Genomic DNA, 19,563 nt, shown 5'->3' with positions numbered 1-19,563 from the left:
AGTAGCTTTAATTAACAGGCCACTTGTGAAACAGTGTTGTAACTCCAGGTTTAAATAAGGCTTAGTACATGTTTTAACACACAAAAGAATGCACACATCTGGACAACATCTGTTCACAATTATGCATGTGTGACCCAGTTGGTTTGTAAAATCCTTATGATGATTTTGAAATAAAGACCCACATTTTCATCTGCAGGCAAGGAGCAAGGAGGTACAGTACCAGCTGGCAGACTAACATGCATGTACTGTGAGGGACAGCAAACTTGGTCAACTTGGAGGGTCTAGGTCATAAGGTTTGCAAAACCTCATCTGTGGATCTTGAGTGGTCTGCAGAGCCACTGCTAGGAAAACAAAGATAATTTTTTGTCCATTTTTGAGATAAGAAATCAAATAAATTCAGTTAGGGGATAAAGTATGCAAAAATACATTAACTTAGTATAAGTAACATGAATTATGTTGCGTTTGGGAAATCTAAGTATTTTTACATTCTGTCCCACCACTACCATTACATAATTGATTTTACTGTTGCTTTAGGACATTAAGCAAAAAGAAGACAAGATAAACCACTTGAATTTTTCATGAAAATGTCGTTCCCATTGCAACAAAATTTTAGGAACTCAGATCTAGCCCTAGAGGGAAGAAAAAGTAAAATACAAGCAGAAACTCTGCCATACAAGGTAAATCAGAAGGACAAATAAGCCTTCTCCTGTTAAGAGTTACAGGCCTTGTAACCTCAGAATTACAAGCACAATTCCATGACTAGTGTAACTTCCTTGCAATCTGGGACAGAGCTGTACTGGGAAATGTTTGGCAGTTGCTTTTTTTTGTAAGATTCCATTAAATTCAATATGATAGCTTATTCAGATCTGCCTCTGCCTCTAAATTTTGTTCAACAATGAATCAGCTGAATATCCCAGCATTTAATATCTATCATTTAATAGAACCTCAAATAAAAAGCTTGCATATTATGAAATAACTTCATGATATGTATGAACAGACTTTAAAACCTGTCCTCTTGTGAAAGTTTGTTTTGTTGGTTATATTTAGTTTATTGAGCTTGCACAGCCAAGACAAGCATGTTTTTATTTCTACTGGATTAGTTTTTTAGCTGGAAAACCTAATAAAGAAAATCTGTAAGGAATTCTGGGTTTCGGGGGTTTTTTTTGATTGACTGATTGGCTCTTTTATACACAGAGGTATCTCAGATTATTGGTGGCTGAAGAGATAACACCAAGAAATCTGAGGCAGCCAAAGACAGAAAAAAAGGAAGAAGTTGCGGCATTAATAATCTCCCATGCATATATAATTAATGCCTAGTTCAAAGCCATTTTTTACAGTTAAGCCAAGAGGTTTGCAGATGGCAACCAGTCAGCTTTGTAATAATGCCACTGTAATACACCTCCTAGAACTTCTAAGCGAAGTTATTCACAGTGTAAATTACAGTAATTTCATGAATACAAGCCGCAGCAATTTGACAAAAATTTTGGTGGAAACCCGGAGGTGCGGCTAATAGTCGGGGGCGGCTAATATGTGAATAATTTTCTGACATTTACAACCCCAGACGTGCCAGCCAGGGCGCCGAGCCAAGCACCTGCCAGTAAAAGCCGGCATTCCGCGATTGTTACAGTGTTACCGTGTTGCCCTGGCTCCCTGCAGGCAGCACGGGGGGCGGGGAGAGAGGCGGGAGAGCTCTCTTCTTCCCTCCTCTGCCGCAGCCCAGGGGAGGAGGAGGGGGGGGGTGCCGTCATTGCCGCGGCCCGGGGAGGACGGGGAGGGAGGCGCCGCCATTGCCGCGGCCCGGGGAGGACGCGGGGGGGGCGCTGCCGTTGCCGTGGCCCGGGGAGCCGACGGGGGGGGGGGGGGGCGCCGGCTTGTATTCGTGAATTTACTGTAATCAGTCACCAAGATGATGCAAAGCATAACACGGCAAAATGGGCACCTTGAGCGCAAAAGGAAAAAAGTGTCAATCAGTCATTCAAACAATCAATCAATCCATGCATCCATTGTTAAGTGTCTAACCCTGGATAATGCTCGTGTTAGGTGAATCCATATCTCTGTGAGTTTCTGAACAGAAACTTCACAGCACCTGTTCTTCTACCTGCTGGAACACCAACACACTGACGCTCCCATCATTTTCTAGCAGTGGCTGTACCAGGCAGTGGTGACACAAATGCATCAAAGCAGAGCACTTTGAAATGTTCCTCATTGAAATGACACAGATATTTTGAGCACCAGGGTTGCCCCCACACAATCCTGAAAAGATTTTAGCTCTTTACTTTCAGATTTCTAGTAATGTATTATTATTATTAATGAGAAGCTGTGGCATCTCAGATGAGGTCATTCTGAAAAATATAAACATTATATATGAATAAATAATTACCCAGTGCTGCAAATACCAATAAAATCCAATTCCATCTTACCTGGGATAGTAGGTGACATAGCTGCAACCCAGTAGCCCAGCTGAGGTGCAATATAAGTCCAAGTCAACTGATTTCCTTCTTGTTGTACAATGCCCAAACTACTCTTCAGCCATGTCCCTGTAAATGTAGAAGTTGTAGGAAGATGTTACAGATACTCACATTCACATTCCTCTGCAAACAAGAGGAAAATCAAGCGGTAACAAAACCTATCCATGGGTAGGGACTGTGTGTTGTTGTGAAGTGGGAAGTTGTGCCTTCTGGCACTGACACTGTGTCATTGGCATTTGAGAGTGCCCATGGCTTTCTCAGAAGCAAAAAAAAACCCCAAATCCAAAACCTTTCAGATTAAATAAAACTACTAAATCTTCAAAACCTATTAAAATAAAACATTTATTGTCATATGGGCTCCCCCTATTTTGAAGATGGATATTCCTAGAGCTGATTATATGTAGACAGCTCACTTAAAAAATATAGTTCAAGAGACATCACATCTCTCAGACCACACTTGAGTTCTACACACCGCCTTTCTACCAGCCCTGACTGTCAACTTCCAGAAGACAGAGGAAAATGTTTCCTCAAAATGGTTTTCCTATACAGAAGGCAAGCTTAGTTACTGCCAATGACTAGAGTTACATTGCACCATCACTGTGATTAACTCTGTTAATCTGCATAATAACCCCAGGAATACTGTTTGGTAACAGATGATTTTTTAAAACATGTTTCTCAAAGGAAACAAAATGCTTTTTTCTTAGAATTCTGAAATGATAATTCCAAAATAAGTAAGAGTAACAATTTTAAAGCAATGTGTTTAAGTTCACATAAGTCTTGAGTACACCAGACTGAAAATCTGCACTAGTTGAGAGTTTTTCTACTTCCTGAAGATTGCTTTTATTCCAAGAGTTGGGTTATGAAAACCTTTACAACTGAACCAGCTGAATGCCTTCTTGTAATTCATTAAAACCCCTGATTCTGCAGCTCTCACCTTAGTTTCTGATGTAATAAATGCCCAGAATGACTTCTAGACTGTTCCTGTATTCATCCTCTTTGAACAAAACACACAACTATTGGCCTTGACATGGAGAGCCATCACTGAGAGGCCACCCCTGGTGCCAGGCAGTGTTTCCTAAACCTGCACTCCTAGCTTGGTATCTCCAGTGGGTGCCATAATAGAGGGCTTGGCCTCCTTAAGGCCTCACATATTTTGGTGGCCACTAGCAGGATGCTGATCTGTGTACAGAGAAGGGATAAACCCCTCTGAATTTCTGTAATGCAGTTCTCTATTTCTGTGCTTAAGGGGGAAGAATGCTGTATTTTCTTTACACAGCTTCAAATGCTCACTTGAAAGGCAAGCTGCATCATGTACTTGTGATTCCTCTTCCTTTAAGTAACTCTCCTGTTTGTAATTCCCAAAATGGTGCTTTTTATCAGATGTCACTTAGGATTAAGCAACAGCATTTTGGATGACAGTCATCTGAACACTCAGAGGTGAGTGTAGAACACAGAGGAGAGGTGCTGCAGCTAGGTTTGTTGTTTTTATAATACATTAAAGATCCTGATGATTTCTTCTGTGTTCCTTAGATTATCCAGCTGTGCAAACCCTTTTTAGAGTATTTATTTCCTCCCTGCTACTGATTTTTCCTATGTAAGACAACTGTCTTAGGCTAATAATAAACCCACCTTTTACAGTGAAAGGTTTAGAAGAATACATGGTTGAAAGGATCTCTAGATCTAGGTGACTACTACTGCCAGATGTCAACTGTATTGGCAACCAAACTGAATTTGTGGGCAACAGGGAAAAGGAATTACTGATGTAATTATCAGTTTTCCAAGTATCATTTCCAGTCTGTAGAGGGTAGCAATAATCAGTTATTTCATAAAGTCACACAAGACAAGTAATTTTGATTTACAGTACTAAAAGGACCAAAATCTGTGTACACAGATTTGCATATGTGGCATTTGTAACTGCTGTAGCGGAACATCTTGAGGTAGTCACTCATTTACCTCTTCCAGGCAAACATTTTTAGGAAAAATAGGATGGAATTGTCCACAAGTTATGTGTGAATTTTCTGGGAAATCCAGGAAAAGTAGATTTCTTTTTCTCCACTAACATGGTCACTAACCCTTCAGATTCTCTATCCATGCACTTTCAGGGAAGACATCATACTAATAACTAAACTGAATATAACTAATGAACATAACTAACAAAAATAATAACTGAAGGTGAAAAATAGCCCTTAAGGTCACAAATTGCTTTTATCTTGTCTCTAAAATGCCATTTGGTTAAAAAATTCTATAAGCTCGAACCTTGTTATTTTTATTTTTCTGCAAGAGCTGCATGATGAGAATATGTACCAGTATTGAAATACCCAACAATGTAAAATAAAACCTTGAAAGAGTTATAAAGTGTTGATTTAAAAAAAAAAAAAAGAAAAAAAAAGAAAAAAAAAAAAAAGGAGCTGGGTGATGAATACATCAAGTTTCCCATATTTTTCTTATCATCTCTAAGTCCTTTAAATTCACACACAAGCAGACTTATGTCATTCAACCAAGTTCAGTACCTTCGATGTCTATTTATTTCTACAGCTGCCTCCTCGAACAGAAGCTACTCCTGATCCCCTCACTAGGGGGAACTTGTGTCCAGCATGCCTTACCCACGCCAAGGAACGCAGTCCTGCTGCCTCCCAAAAGCCTTCAGTTCGGTAATGCTCGGCAAAATGCAGCGATCAAGGAGCTCAGAGAGGCTGCAGGCTTATCACTGTGAGCAGAGCTCTGCTGCTGTCCTGCCAAACCAGCAGCAGCCCAGGATTTATCAACAACAGGAATCCCTTATTGGCAATGGAAGCAAACCAGAATCTACTGCACAAGCCTCAGGCAGGTTTCACCCTTGTCTGATGCTCACTTGGTTCACCTCTTCTTGCTAACCACTGCACATACTCCAGGACATGTGCTGGACTGCATAAACTAAGGAAAAATGTAATTCCCTCTCTGTTATGGACAGTTAAGAATTTCAAATGCATCAAAGATGTATCTAATATTGGTCATCTTTAAACAAAAGTGATGCAGCTTTTGTTGACCATACCCTAAAAATTGTAGAAAATAGTACTAGAAAATAGTAACTTTTAAATGACTCTGTCCCAAGTTCCTTCACCAGGATGACACCAAGTGTGGGTTCCTGTGAACCATGAGTACAAAATCTTGTTGTCAGCCCTTTTAATACTTTCATTATCTAACACTTTGATGCTAAGTTTGCCTCTTAAACTTTCACCATCTCTTACCAGTAGTCCACTAATAAATCAGAGCATCCTCCGACATCGTGGGCTGAAGAAAGCAAAGAACTCCATGTTTTACAACAGCAGCAACAAAATGGGTTTGAGTGGAAAAAGCTGAAAACACGAAGTCCTGTATTGTTTCTTTTGTGATCAAATAGCTGAAAGCCAACATAATGTCACTGGACGGAATGACACACCTCCAGTATTCTGCAAATCCATCAGCATTTCCAGATCTCTCATATTTCATCCTTTATAGGTTCTAATCTCCTGGTTGTTTCAAGTATCATTAAACAAGCAGCGTTCTTGTAGCTCCTTACAAGCAATGCCTTGCTGTAATGACTAATGTTGGACCTTTTATTGAGCAAAACCCAATTGCCTGGTAGTGACTGGCTGTGCTCCCACCATTTCACACTGCCTTATGTGACCAAGAGTTCTGCTATGAAGCCTTAAGAATGAATTCTCTATCCTGCCTCAGATTCCTCCTTGGAGTTGAAAACAAGATGTTTTCCCATTCTAAAAATGAAGCTAATTACCCTCTATGTCCTCACATGCTGCTGTTAGCAAAGGAGGAGATGGGGCAGTCAGTAAATAACTTTGTCCATTTTTCTATCCATTCCTATGCAGTAGCCTGCAAATGGACGAAGAGCAAGCAGCATTCATTTTTTCTGTGTTGTCAGGATTACAACTGCAGAAACAGCAAGTTCAGTATAGCTTGTAAGCACTGCATGATTTGGGCCAATTCACCATTAATTCTTAAAGACTTTCTGGTGCTTCATGGAAAACTTCTATATATAGAGACATTCTTGCTTATAGATCCTTTTTACATTTCTCTTCCTCTTTTTCCTCTCTTACTGCTCAGTGAGCCAACATGCTGATCCAAGATTCAAGTCAGGGGAGTGGTCTCCTGGCTCAAACTAACAGCCGGGGGAGAACCATGATACTTAACACTTTTCTCACCAAAATTATACTGCCTGACTTGCTGGAATAAATGATGTAATTTAACAAATTTGTTCTTCATTCCTTCTTAAAAAGCTTTTGAAGCATCTACCCATCACTCTTTTCATATATGGAACTCAAAAGCAAGGTAAGAGCACATAGCAAATATAAAAATCAGAGTACTTTAAAAATACACAAATCAAAAAACAATCAGATAAAGAAAGCTGATGTCCATCTGACTGCAATAATACCAGAAAAGTTCAAGATTTAAGCAGAGCGGGAGAGAAAAATTCTGCTAGAGAGAAGCATCTTAATACTTTGCAGTAACTTTGTGACGAACGTGCCAATGGAGGCCAGAGGAGAGTTATCATGAGCAAATTTAACAGAAAATGGTGTGCACATTAAATTCCTATTTCAAGACACATTCAACATTAAACAACACCTTTTTGTAATTTAATTTGGTTTACTTCTGAATTAGACTGAAAAATGGCACTTTCAGCAAGGAGAGTACCCAGATTGGGCAGCTTGGGAAGCATTGAAGAACAGCTATTCTAGACTATCCCCCCACACAATCAGGTCACTACAGGAATGGCTGGTTTGCCCAGAAAAGAGATGTCCTGTTGTCTTCAAAGACATCAACTATTCGATGTGACAGCTTGCTGGAAACCAGGCAGCACAAACAGATCTGCTTCCACAGTCTAGATACATGATGCCTCTGAGTAAGACATTGCTTCCCTATTTTAAAGCTAGGCTTTATTATTTTAAATTGATCTGTAGTGAAATCCAGGGAATTGTCCCTGCGGCTTCCACATGTGACTGTGCACGCTGACAATCCCAATCCTGCTCCAACTCAAGCAAATGGCAAACTTCCTACAGGCCTGTGTGAGACAGGAGTGCCCCACAGCACCATCAGCTCTAGGCAGAGATGCATGGGATTCTTGCTACAGTCAAGAAGAGGGACAACCTCACCTCCTGTGATCTGGCTGCGAGGAGAGCTCTCTTGCTGGCACCCCAGCACAGAGCTTGCCTCTGTGGGAGGATGTGTAATGCTGCTAGCTTCGGGTTTAACTTCCCAAGCTGACCATTTCAGAGCCTTCCAGATCACCACTGCTGCAGGGACTTCCGCTGACTTTGATATTGTGTTCTTTCAATCACTGACCAAAACAGTTCTAGTAAATGACTGTCAGATGAGTGTGCTGCAGCCACCAGCTTCCCCCAAGGACAGTCATAAAGCCTAAATACTGCTTATGTTTAAATATATGGTAGCTATGGTGGTTAATTTCCATAAATTACTTTTACATGTGAGCTTTTAGTCCAAAATTCTTCCATTGATCAAATACTGTTTGCTTTTCATTTTGTTTCTTTTAACTGGTAATAGGATCATCCAATATCACTCAAGCAGGGAACCAAAACTGTGTTATTTACAACATGAATTATTTGCATCCAAGAGGTTTGACAAATAAGAGGATTTAATTAGTAAGAGAGCAAATTAAACATAATCCCATTATATTAATTTATTTTTAGTCACAAGATTATCTTCCCTGGACAAAGCACTTTGGAAAGAAAAGAAAGGTACTTTTAGCTGTACTGCTTAATAGCACAGATGTTTTAAATAAATATTCCTTAATGAGAAGTGCTCTTCTTTCAGCATGGATCTTTTTTGTGCTGTCTAGGATGTCTCATAAGATTGCCCTGCTCAGGTAGAGATTCACGGTTAAACAAAGATATATGTGTCAAAAGGAATGAGGTAGGCTGTTATCAGACAGTGTAGGACAGCAAAGGATATTCAAAACATACCAAAAGTGCTTCTAGAAGTAATTGATTTAGACACTGCAAATGGCAGCATTATTATGAAGAGTTAATCAAGGGCAAGTTCGTGAATAGAACTTCCTAAAGCATGTTACGACATACATAAATTGTAGCTTTTCATTCTACCAGTTGAAAGCTGCTTATCAGATTTCTTCTTCCAACCGAAAATCACCTCTAATCTGCATCAGAAGGGGAAGTTTTACTAGAGAGGGATGGGATTTTTTTTGGCTTTACTTTTGTTCATTTTCTGAAAAGCTAAAAGCCTGAAATGGGAGTTGAAAATTCCTTCCTGAATATTGGTGGAGCTTACTGTCCTCCTCACCCTCCCCCAAATACACATGGGTTTAAAAATTCATAGTATTTAAGTTAATATTACAATTTTGTTTTCAGGGGTGCTAGGCAACATCAAAAAATAAATGTCCTTGCTCTGAGAGCCCATACCATCATTATTCTTTCACTCTTACAGAATTTGTTACACAACCCTTCCAGGGCTACAAACTGCTCCTTTTCTAGCAGCACCACCATTATTTCATTAACTAAAAGGGAAATGCTTTTACCATCATACCTTGAAGATTTTGGCAAGGAAATCTACAAGTTCCATTTATTGTTTGTATCTGAGAAGCTCTGTGGGTTTCTCCATCTCTTCCCATTTTCCCCCTTAAATCACCTGTCAAGTGTTTAACAAAAAAACACACTGGTTTTCATTATTTAATAATCTTAATTATATCTGGGCAGAAGGCAGGGCACATTGTACACTGAACTGCTCGCATTGCTTTGGTCTCCCCAGTATTTCTTTCCAGAATGCCAGAACAGAAGTGACTTATTAAAGAAAAAATTACTTCCATACATAATTACTGGTTAGTAATTGTATTTCAAAAGGAAAAGCTTACTTATGCCTGTTGGACCATCATCCTAGTTACTGGTATATGTGAAAGATACTGCCTCTAGAATTTGCTTTACCATGTTATTCATTATGTTCAGTTACTGACAAAATTATTAGAACAAGCAATAAATAAAAGCACATGCATAAAACACTGCTTGCCTTTTCCTTCCTTCAGCCTCACATCACACATTCAGTTTCTATTTTTCAAACGGGAAGCAGATGCAGAGGCACACTGGGATTTTATCTAACATTGCAAGGCTGCAGAAGGAGGGGTTCCCAGGTCCTCAGCCTCTTCCAGCCCCATCCAGGAACTACCCACTCCTGCCTGGGTTCCCTCCAATCTCCAAGGTCCTCTTCAACTGAGGCTGTTACTCAAGCACAAAGGTCTTTTCTCCATTTCAGAAGTTTTGATGACTCCCTCTTCCCACCTTCTCCTGCCATGGCTTCTGTAGGTGGAGCTACAGGGCTATCCACATGATACTTCATTATTAAAACCTGCACCCAGGAGCCAGGGATCTGTTTACAGTTTTATTTCCTTGACTACACATTAGTAGATTATTTGCACAAACATGACTACACTTTGGCACCAACCTGACTCCTTCAATGTTCTCTTAAGCATCACCATCATGCCATACCTTATCTGCTTTGCTATCAATGCAGTTCAAGTGGTGTACGAAGTGGGCAGAGAATTAAACAATCCATTCATTCCCTTTCACATGTGTAAGCCACAATATCCATTTTGAAAACACACACTAATAAATAAACACAACTGTCTCCTATGGTCCTCTCCAGAGGAATCATGAGAGTGAGAACATACCTCAGTGAGCTACACTGTGAAGCATGAGAGGAAGAGCTTCTTTTCCTTTCAATCTGAGGTCTGTCTAATACTCTGAAATGGTATCTGCACCTATTATGTAGACACTGTACATGGTAAAAAGCTGGGTTTGGAGGCTGACATTTCTATGGCAACACACAAAGTATGAAATTCTTTGAGAGCAGTTAGTTAAGAACCAGTATTCTTTAGTGTATTTAGTCTTTAACAATGATTTAAGCTTTCCAGCTGAGATTAAAAAGGAAATCAAAATCAAATTGTCAAGGAATTTTTAAACTACAGAAATAGCTTAGCCTTGAACTTCTGTGGTTTTCACCTTTGCAAGCCAATCTCCCTTTCACCATTGAATCTAGAACCACGTGTGCTGGATCTGATAACACTAAGCTCAAACCTTTGGGGGTCAGGAATTTGATTTCCTGAGCATGTCCATTTCTCATGCATGAAAAACCCACTAAAACTCATGGAGAAGTGTACAGAGTCCCAGGCCATTTGTGCAGCTGTATGCACTCTAAATGCAGATAATCTCTCCAAGGTCAGAGGCACAAACTCACACCCAGTGTCAGATCAAGTGACAGGCTGCGAATGTTTCTGTTAAATTATTATTTTTTGTCTGTCACACATGGTTATGAATGTGGTGGCAGTCAAAAATCAGTCAAATTCACAACAAAAAGAAATATTTTATTTTTAAACTATAAGACAATCTTTTCTTTGGGTGGATTATCACTGCTACCACATGGGAAACTTAAATCCAAGACTTTTATAAAACATCTTATTTGCAAACAATGCACAGTGAACTGGACAGGTAGACGTATAGTGATCTGCTTACATTTTCTGCCTGACAGTAGCTGTCCCTCTTTCCCTATAAACACTATGAACAAAAAACAAGCATCATTTCACCTCTATGAAATTGTAGTCAAGTTTAAGTAGGCACCAATACTGCTTTCACATTATCTTGATTTTGCTGAGGAAGGAACATCTGGAAATTCTGGTTCTACAAAAATCAATACAAATTTTACCACTGACAGCAGAATGTCACCCAGAAAAAACAAGTACCAGACTTTTAAATGCATTAAAAAATCTATTATGGCATTAAATGTAGTCAGAAAGCACCAGCCATGAAGAGCAGAGTACATAAAGTATTGTTTTTTATGAAGTTACAAGAAGTTTCAGAAGGTACTTTGCTCCATACTCTGCCAACGATTTACATGAACACATGGCTGAAATTTCAGGCACTGGGGAAACATCCCCCTCTGCAAAGAAGCCAGCAATTTAAAGACAACAAGGTCACAACCACAAAGATGTACGAGTGTCTGGGGAGAAGGAAGAACAGAGACACAGTATTCCAAACTTCATTTACATGTCATGTACAAGAAATAACATATTTTAAGGAGGATGAACAAAAGGGCTAAAGTTTAACCCTTCCACTCCAGAGTCCTTTGCCACACAACTGAAAACAGTGTTGAAAATATTTTCCTATTATTTGATGGGAATAATCAACTAGCAATTGCATCATATTAATAAAGCTCATGGAATATTTGGTGGAATTTTAGAGTCTTTCATACAGCTCTAGATGTGGATCTAGAGGTCTAGGTGCAACATAATGCCTTCATACCACATGGAATGAAACTGAGGACTTAAAATGGAGAATGCTGCACTTACAGTTTTGCTTACTGAATCCAATGAAAACCAGATACCTTAACATAACATAAACCCTTAAATGGGGGCTGAGGAGAATACAGCTGAGCAAGTGCTGTGTTATTCAGTCCAGCTGGTAGGAGCTGGAGATGACACAGGAGGCAGAAAGTTTCATTTCTACTGGGATGTGTAGTATTTCTGACTGAAGAGGACAAGGCTAGAAAGAAGTTTTGAACAGAAATTTGGTGTCCAAGAATAGAGAGATTAATTATACTGCTGTAAATCCTAGCTGACATCAAGGCAAACATACATGGAAGAAGTCATGATCCCAACCATCTGTTTACGGATAAAGAAAAAATGATTTTTTCAGCTCCCTCAGACTTTGAGAAATCCAACACAGCACTTGTTAGGAAAAAAACCACCCAAACCCTAGAAAACTCCACTGAGCACTCCTGATTATAGAAATGAGAATCCCTGTCTCTATGTCCAAACCTTTTAAGTGCAGACTGTGAAATAAAACCACGGTCCCACAGCAGTGTGAAACACAAGACATGGGTATGCCCACAGCATGGAGTAAGTTGCATTTCAGCATGTCATGTAATGCATTTCATGTTATGTCTCCATAACATCAATGCATCTGTGTTTATTATTGCCAACACTCAGAAATGCTGCAGGAAATGGTGGTGAACCAACATAAGAACAAGGTTACAAGGTGTATTCGCTTACCCTTGAAACATCTCCAGGGCATTGACAGCTGATCTTGTTTTTATTAACTATTCAAAATGGTACTATTGCTTTAATTTGCTTGCTGTGCACACAAGGCAGTAGGTTTGTTTCATAATGAAAAATCTCATTTGGAACAGTATGAAATAGATGCAGCAGATTGTCTTGTTTTGATGTCAGCCTGTTTTTTCTGGCTGCCTGTTTCATCAGTGTCAGTGGAGCCACTCTCAGCCTTAAGCAGACTATGCTGCTTCTCCTGCTTCTCTCCCAAGGATAGAAAGTGTGGTCATGAAAATACAGATTGTTTATGGTAAACATCCTAAAAAGCCATTAGTTATTTTTGGCTGCCATAAGATGCAAATATGCCTCATTTTTGTGGAAATTCTCTTTTCCCCATTCTGTGGAAAATCTCTGCACTTCCAGTCAGATGCCTCTGGGTTCATATTAGTTCATCATGAGCTCAGCAAAATGTATGAGATACTAAGGATTAAAATATCGCTGTAGTATTTCTGTCACTTCTCCACATCCTCTAAAAGTGAGAAATACTTTTGCTTTTTAGAGCAGAAATCGTATTTCATGCAGTAATGAAGACAGCCACAAGGACTCTAAACAAAAACAACGGCTTGCATGAACAAGTGTCCACTGTACTGCCAATCCACAAGAGAGAAGTGCTCTAAGTGCCTGGTAAGGCAGTCACATTTCTCTATCTGTGCATTTATTCACTGTTCAGGTGAAAGCATGCGAATTTAAGCCACTGTAAACCTATTAAGCAGAGACCAAAACATAACCAGCACTGAAAAAAGCAGCCATGAAATAAAAAGACAAAATCAGAATAATAAAGTTAGAGGTCCTGTCCTGACAAGGCACAGATCTGGCAATGCAAATGGGTTACAACAGCTTATCTGCCAGCTGAGGATTTCTCCAGTACGGAGCCATTCCAGTCATTATCCATCTATCTCCCTTCATAGTTCAAGCACAAATAGGGATGTGGAATGACAGGACACCACCATTTTCATGCTACATATGGCTAGTTTGACAGCCCTTAGGGTGTTAAAGTAGTTTGCACAAGACAGTGTGGGCTGCTCTACTTATTAAATTAAGCTACTCTAATTTAAATTGGTTGGGATGTGGCCAAAATTCTACTAGAACTGGCATGCTGCAGTCAGGGCTTAAAATGCCTCTTTGTTCAACATCTTTGGTTGCACAGAAAGATGCTTACTTCAGCTGAAGTGTGAGCTGGAGCCTGAGCATATCATCTTCAATACCTTGTTCTCCACAGCTTTGTGAAGCTAAGTGGCCCAACAAAGATGCATTTTGTTTAGCAGTCCTCATGCTTTCTCGTCCCAATAACATAAGTGCTCCAGTATTTGTCATGAATCAAACAAGGCTGGACTTGTCTCAAGATTGGGAGCATCAAGCCTGCAACACTACTTAACTAACCAACCCTATTGATCTATACTAATATATATACTGCACACAATAGGGTAACTAGCTCTTTATATACAAAATTAAAAACCATATTCCATACTAAGAGAGAGCTTTTGTGGCCTCACTGCAGGGGCATGGAAATTTGGCCATAAATGAGAAAGTTCCATAATCTAAATCAGAACCATTTACTTGCAATGAATAACTAGCAATGAGGCAGGCTGCAACTCTAGCACAGCTGACAGGAGGGACTGGGGGAGGATTGCTTCTTATGGGGAAAGTAAACTCAATCTTCCCTTTGTTTTTTTTTAACAAGGGAAAACAAAATAGTTTCTAGAAGAATTAATTATTCCGTTTCAGGAAGAATGTGGTGAAACTTATTGCCAGGTCAGCATAAGAGAAGTGTGATTTCCACAATTGAGAGAAAAGCCAAATCCATTCATTGCACTCTTTTTTTTTTTCTACCATTCAACTTTATATCATATTCAAATTTCCTCTTCACTAAATTGTATTGCTTTACCATACAGGCAACTTCTGACAAAGATTCACGGGCATGCTGTTTGAAAATACACCATTTTTTTCAGCAAACAGAGGCAGGTAACAAAAGCAATATTTCCCCCTTCACCTTTCTCTTCCTCCAACACACTTTCATGCTTGTTCCTCTACTTCTAGATGTGATCATCAGCTGGCTCAAAATATTTGCTTGCAGGACAAACCCCCAATGATTGTCTACACAGACCCATATTTCTGGCTCCTTTTTCTCTCAGCATCTACCTTTCTCACCTTCCATTCTCCTTTTTCTTAACAATCATCTGGTAAATATTTCAGAAGGCGCAGTACAGTAACTGAAGGGGGATCAACCAAGAAAAGACTTAGGCACTCCTTTGCCCTTTAAAATCTGAAGCTGTAAAGAAGGCCAGTACAGTGTACCAGTTAGTGAAAAAAATAAAGAAAATAAATTTTAAAAAGAGCCTAAAATATGTATTTCTGGGAAAACTCCTGGTCACAATGGCAAACACTATTCCGTAATACAAAAACTTGAGTGCATTTTACAAATTTTATTTATTAGTCATTCTGTCCTTTTAAAATATTTCATTAATTTTTCTTTTTAAAAATTCATTTAAATTATTTACATGTATTTTCCTGACAGTATTAGTAAATCTCAAAGTGATTTACAAAAGAAGCCAGTACCAGATTTCCTATCTGGCAGGCAGGAAACAGAGCCTGAGCCAAGAGGGGGACTCAAGGTCAGACAGCTGGCTGCTGGCAAAGATAAGGCAAGTTTCCATTGCTACACACTTCCAATTCAATGCTGTAGTGAATATGTCTATCTTTTCAGTCTGTGGGTGAAATGCAGTTCTCTCAAGTTTTCAAATAAACTATTTAATGATTGAAAAATGATACTTTTACAAAAACTTCTGTTTAAAATTGGCACACAATGCAAAGTCAAGTATATTTGCATATACACCACATATTACTTGATTGGTAAAACTCAACTCTCTTCTTTTAAGACAGAAAACAAAAACCATTTAGGGAGCCAGGGTGAGATGCTACCTACCAAATTTTTGGTCAAACCTCCATGCTGGAACGTGTGCATTGTGTTTCAGGTTGCTGTTTGCTGGCAGAGGCACTGTTACATAGATGGGGCCGTTCACGGGCACGGGGGTCCCATCGCTGCTGAGGAGGTGCACGCTGACGGCAGTGACGGGGGTCAGGTCGTACCTGGTGCTGTTTCCTAATGAGAGAGTGAATGAACACTGTGACTACAGAATGTACGGAACTGAAGGGATACCTGTGTGGTTTGACACCACAGTACTGCATCAATGTAATTCTCAAGGGGAATGGTAGCAGCAATTGCCTCCCTGTCTTACAAAAGAACTTTAAACCAACCAACCAGACAGCCAACAAACAACCCTTCCCCTGCCAAAAATACCAAACCCAAGCCACAAAATTGAAGGAAGATGCATATGGTCCATTTTTCACTTAATTTTGGAAAAATTGGAAGACAAAAAAACTACAGTGCAAATATCTCCTGTATGTATTTTTTGATGCTAATTCATCTTAAATAAACCTGTATGAGTAACACAGTTTCATGGCAAAAAAAAGATTATCTTACAAGTCTTTATTACAACCTCATGCCCATATTGTTAACTAACAAACACCAAAATAAACAGTGGCACCTCACAAATGACTGGTCACATATTTAAGAATGCCAGGTTGCATTTCCTTTGGCCTTTCACTGAAAAGAACCATGCTAAATGAATTATTGACATAATCAATGTTATCATCTTATCTAAGGCAGTAATTATTCTTTATGTTTAAACTGGATGCCAATCAACGTTACTTCATGACAACATACTTCTAAAAAGCATTATAACCCTTCATTGATTTAACCAAATGAATCAATGACAGGGATAAAAATCCTACACATGTATAAACAGGTGAAAAAAAATCCTCTTGAGTTTGAAAACTGAGATCTGCAGCTCAAAGCAAGAGTAGTAATAGCAAGAGTAGTTCAAATTGGAAGAGATGGAGCTTCCAGTTTTGCAAGGAGCTGGAGCCCCACATGCTGCAGCTGCAAAGAGCACCAACCCTGCTGGCTGGGGCTCTGCGGCTGCTCTTCCTGCCAGGGGGCAAATCAGGGAGAAGGAAGAGGGATGCCTGGCTGACAGGGATGGGGTACTGCTCTAACTGTAAGCCTGGTGCCTTACTCACACTGCCTGTGAGGGCACATTCACACCCAGCAGTGGTGGCACAACACATGGTCTTCGGATATCCTCAGGCATCCCGGCCACAATGCTCAACAGGATGAGTACACTTGAGGGAATGATGGGAAAGCATTGAGACCATTATGATTTCTTATAACTCTGGTTAAATCTTGAGGAATGGCCTTTATTAAATTTGATGTCTCTGAGTAACAACTCACCAAATAAAGACATCACCAGGAAAGGGGTTGGGGAAGTGGTAAAGGGAAGGGAAAAAAGGGTGACAAAACTTCATCAACTTTTAAATTCCTTGGATTTTGCAAGACTGGCAAACTGAAGAAATGGAAAATAACCAGAAGTAATGTTGCATGTGGCTCATTTATGAAAGCATCTAGTCTGATGCACATTTTGCCCAGATTTCCAGGTGAGTGTCAGTGCTACACAGCTGATGTGCAAGCTGCCTTCACTGACTGTGTAGCACAGCCAGATGCTGACCTTACAGAGGGATTAAAGCACTGAGAAAACAGCACTCTGAAGGTGGCCATGTAGGACAGACACAGAGCCAACAGATTAGAAACAGACCAGGGTGTAGGGGAAGGTTGCCAGCCTACCCATGCATTTATGAACACAGGCTCCCCGTAACACCTTAGAACATAAACCAGTGAGACAGAGGAAGGAACTGGTAAGTGAAAAGTTGTTTCTTTATTCCTGATCATTCAATATACTGCCATGCACCTGTAACTTCTGTCAGATTGATGCTTGATCCTAGAACTTGGGCCACTAAAGTTCTCAGGCTGGTATCAGAGAAATTCCTCTTGCCAAGTACTGTATCTTGATGACATTCTTGTGTATACAAACAAAAAAAGTGTAACTTCAGATTTTAGATTAATATAAAGGATTACATGATGTTTTATGTTTTGTATATTTTTAAATATTGAAAGTTTTGATTTTTTTCTTTTATTACTGTCTTCATATAGCATATATCTGTAAAAATTACTTTTCAGTCCAAGAAAAAGCATTCTGATGGTGAAACACACTTTTTAATTAAGATGCACTAATACTTTGCACAGCACTACACCGAAAAATGTATATTAAAGGATGAAGAAATTTCTGAAATCCACTGACCTCTATCAAGAAATAATTTTCCAGTTTGCCACCTTGTACAGTATGTTAATACTCATTAAAAAGATAAAATGTTTCTCTTTTTTGTTGTGAAGGCAAATTAAAATCAATGCTTATGAAACTCTGGCATCCTATAAAACTGATAAGCACACACAGAGATTAAATGGGAACGGACTTCGATAAATGTCAGCTTTCATTTATTTCTTGTCATTTTTGACATCTGGTGACCTGTAAAGAGCTTTAAAAATAATCAGATAAAATTCACTGTCAGTTCAGACATGATACTTTATAAAGAAACAAGCAGCCACGAAAAGCAAGAAGAGAAATAGTAATCAGCCAGCTTGGTCCATTGAGGCAGATGATGGAAAGTCTTGTTTAGTTTTAGTTTAGTAAAAGGACAAGATTTTGTGAAACCATCCTCCTGCTCTCCAACTGGTGATTAATATAAACAATAAGCTAACACTATACAGGCTTATCACTACTTGCAGTGAAATTCCTCAAATTTTTATGTTTACAACATGCTGATTCATGCAATGAATTTTCACTGCTCTGTATTACTAATTCCACACCCAGATGGGATTTTTATGAAAAGTGTTGAACTCACAGAGAATATGTTTTAGCTAAAACTACTATAAAGCCGTTCTGGACAAATACTGAGGGACTTAAATGGAGGGACCCCATCAAATATCTACAGACATGTAAATAAACTGTGAAAGAACAGAGAAGTAATTGTGGGGGAAGAAGAGGAGGTAGAGAGGGAAGCAGTGTTCTGCAGAATTCCAAAATTTCCCATGCAGATCAATGCTACGTTTTTTAGAACTCTAGAATTTGTAAATATTCTTTTTCTTTTAAGAACAAAAATATAAAAAATCTCCAGCAGGTATTGACCTCATTTTTTATGCTTTCCAAAGTTTTCCAGGCCAAGTCTTCACCAAGTTACTTGCTGATGAAGAAAAGAATGTCAATTCAACTTTAGGATTTTAAAGTTTCATGTTTCCACATCAGAAGAGGCTTCTACTAGAGACAGAGGACATTTCACTTCTACTATACTGCATAATAAAACACATTGCATTTGTAGTCTATGTTACACCATACTGAATACTACAGTATTCAGAAAACAAGGCTCTTCTCAGTCTCTCAAACACCATTTCTTTGCCAGACATTTTGGTCTTTTACAACATAGTTTTACCTAACAACTAAAAGTCAAATCCAGAATCCCTGTGCTCAAGTATAAAATTTTCTGTTATGCAAGAATACAGAAGACTAAAAAACCTAAGGCTGCATTAATGTGTTTTATAGGAGGCTAGGAGGTAAAACAGGAGAAAGACAATACCCTGGTTGTGCAGTTCCCACGAGATGGCATCATCTGAAGCCTTGGCAAGACCTGTGATCACTAAATAAATGCAAGAATGGGAAGCTGTGTTGCTGAGTACTTAGGACAGATTTGGAAAGAGGAATCCCACACACATTGCCAGCAGTTTGTTCAGTTGGTTTACAGATAAAAAGGAGATGAGAAAGTAGACAAATGAGGAAGATCAAATGCATTCCTTAATTTAAAAAAAGAGAAAGAGGTTTTGATCATGTCTGAGTATGAAAAATCAGAGAAAACTGAAGGTTGAATATGAGAATAGGAAAATGACTGGGAGATAGAATGAGACAGGATGAGATGTACTCACTGGAGCAGACAGAAGGATTGGAGTAAGGTGGCAGACACATTTCTTGTTGAAATAGAAAAGGAGATGTGCAGATTTGTACAAAGGGAAGAAGGGAGAAGCTAGCAAGCTACCACTTACACACGTGACCT

General features: G+C 39.2%; 1 protein-coding gene across 1 annotated transcript in view; it reads right to left on the bottom strand.

Annotated features, from left to right (window-relative positions):
• Positions 1–19,563, bottom strand: part of LOC117006416 (protein FAM171A1-like) — a 96,262-nt gene that overhangs the window by 5,316 nt on the left and 71,383 nt on the right. The window contains exons 5-6 of the mRNA XM_033078867.2: positions 15,491–15,667; positions 2,421–2,537 (exon numbers count right to left, since the gene is read on the bottom strand). Of these exons, the coding sequence (XP_032934758.1) occupies positions 2,421–2,537; positions 15,491–15,667 (294 nt within the window). The remainder of the gene's footprint in view (positions 1–2,420; positions 2,538–15,490; positions 15,668–19,563) is intronic.

This window comes from Catharus ustulatus, chromosome 1, assembly GCF_009819885.2.
Source record: "Catharus ustulatus isolate bCatUst1 chromosome 1, bCatUst1.pri.v2, whole genome shotgun sequence".
Taxonomy (NCBI): Eukaryota; Metazoa; Chordata; class Aves; order Passeriformes; family Turdidae; genus Catharus; species Catharus ustulatus.
The sequence above is the reverse complement of the archived record's forward strand: the minus strand, read 5'-3'. Positions and strand labels throughout refer to the sequence as shown.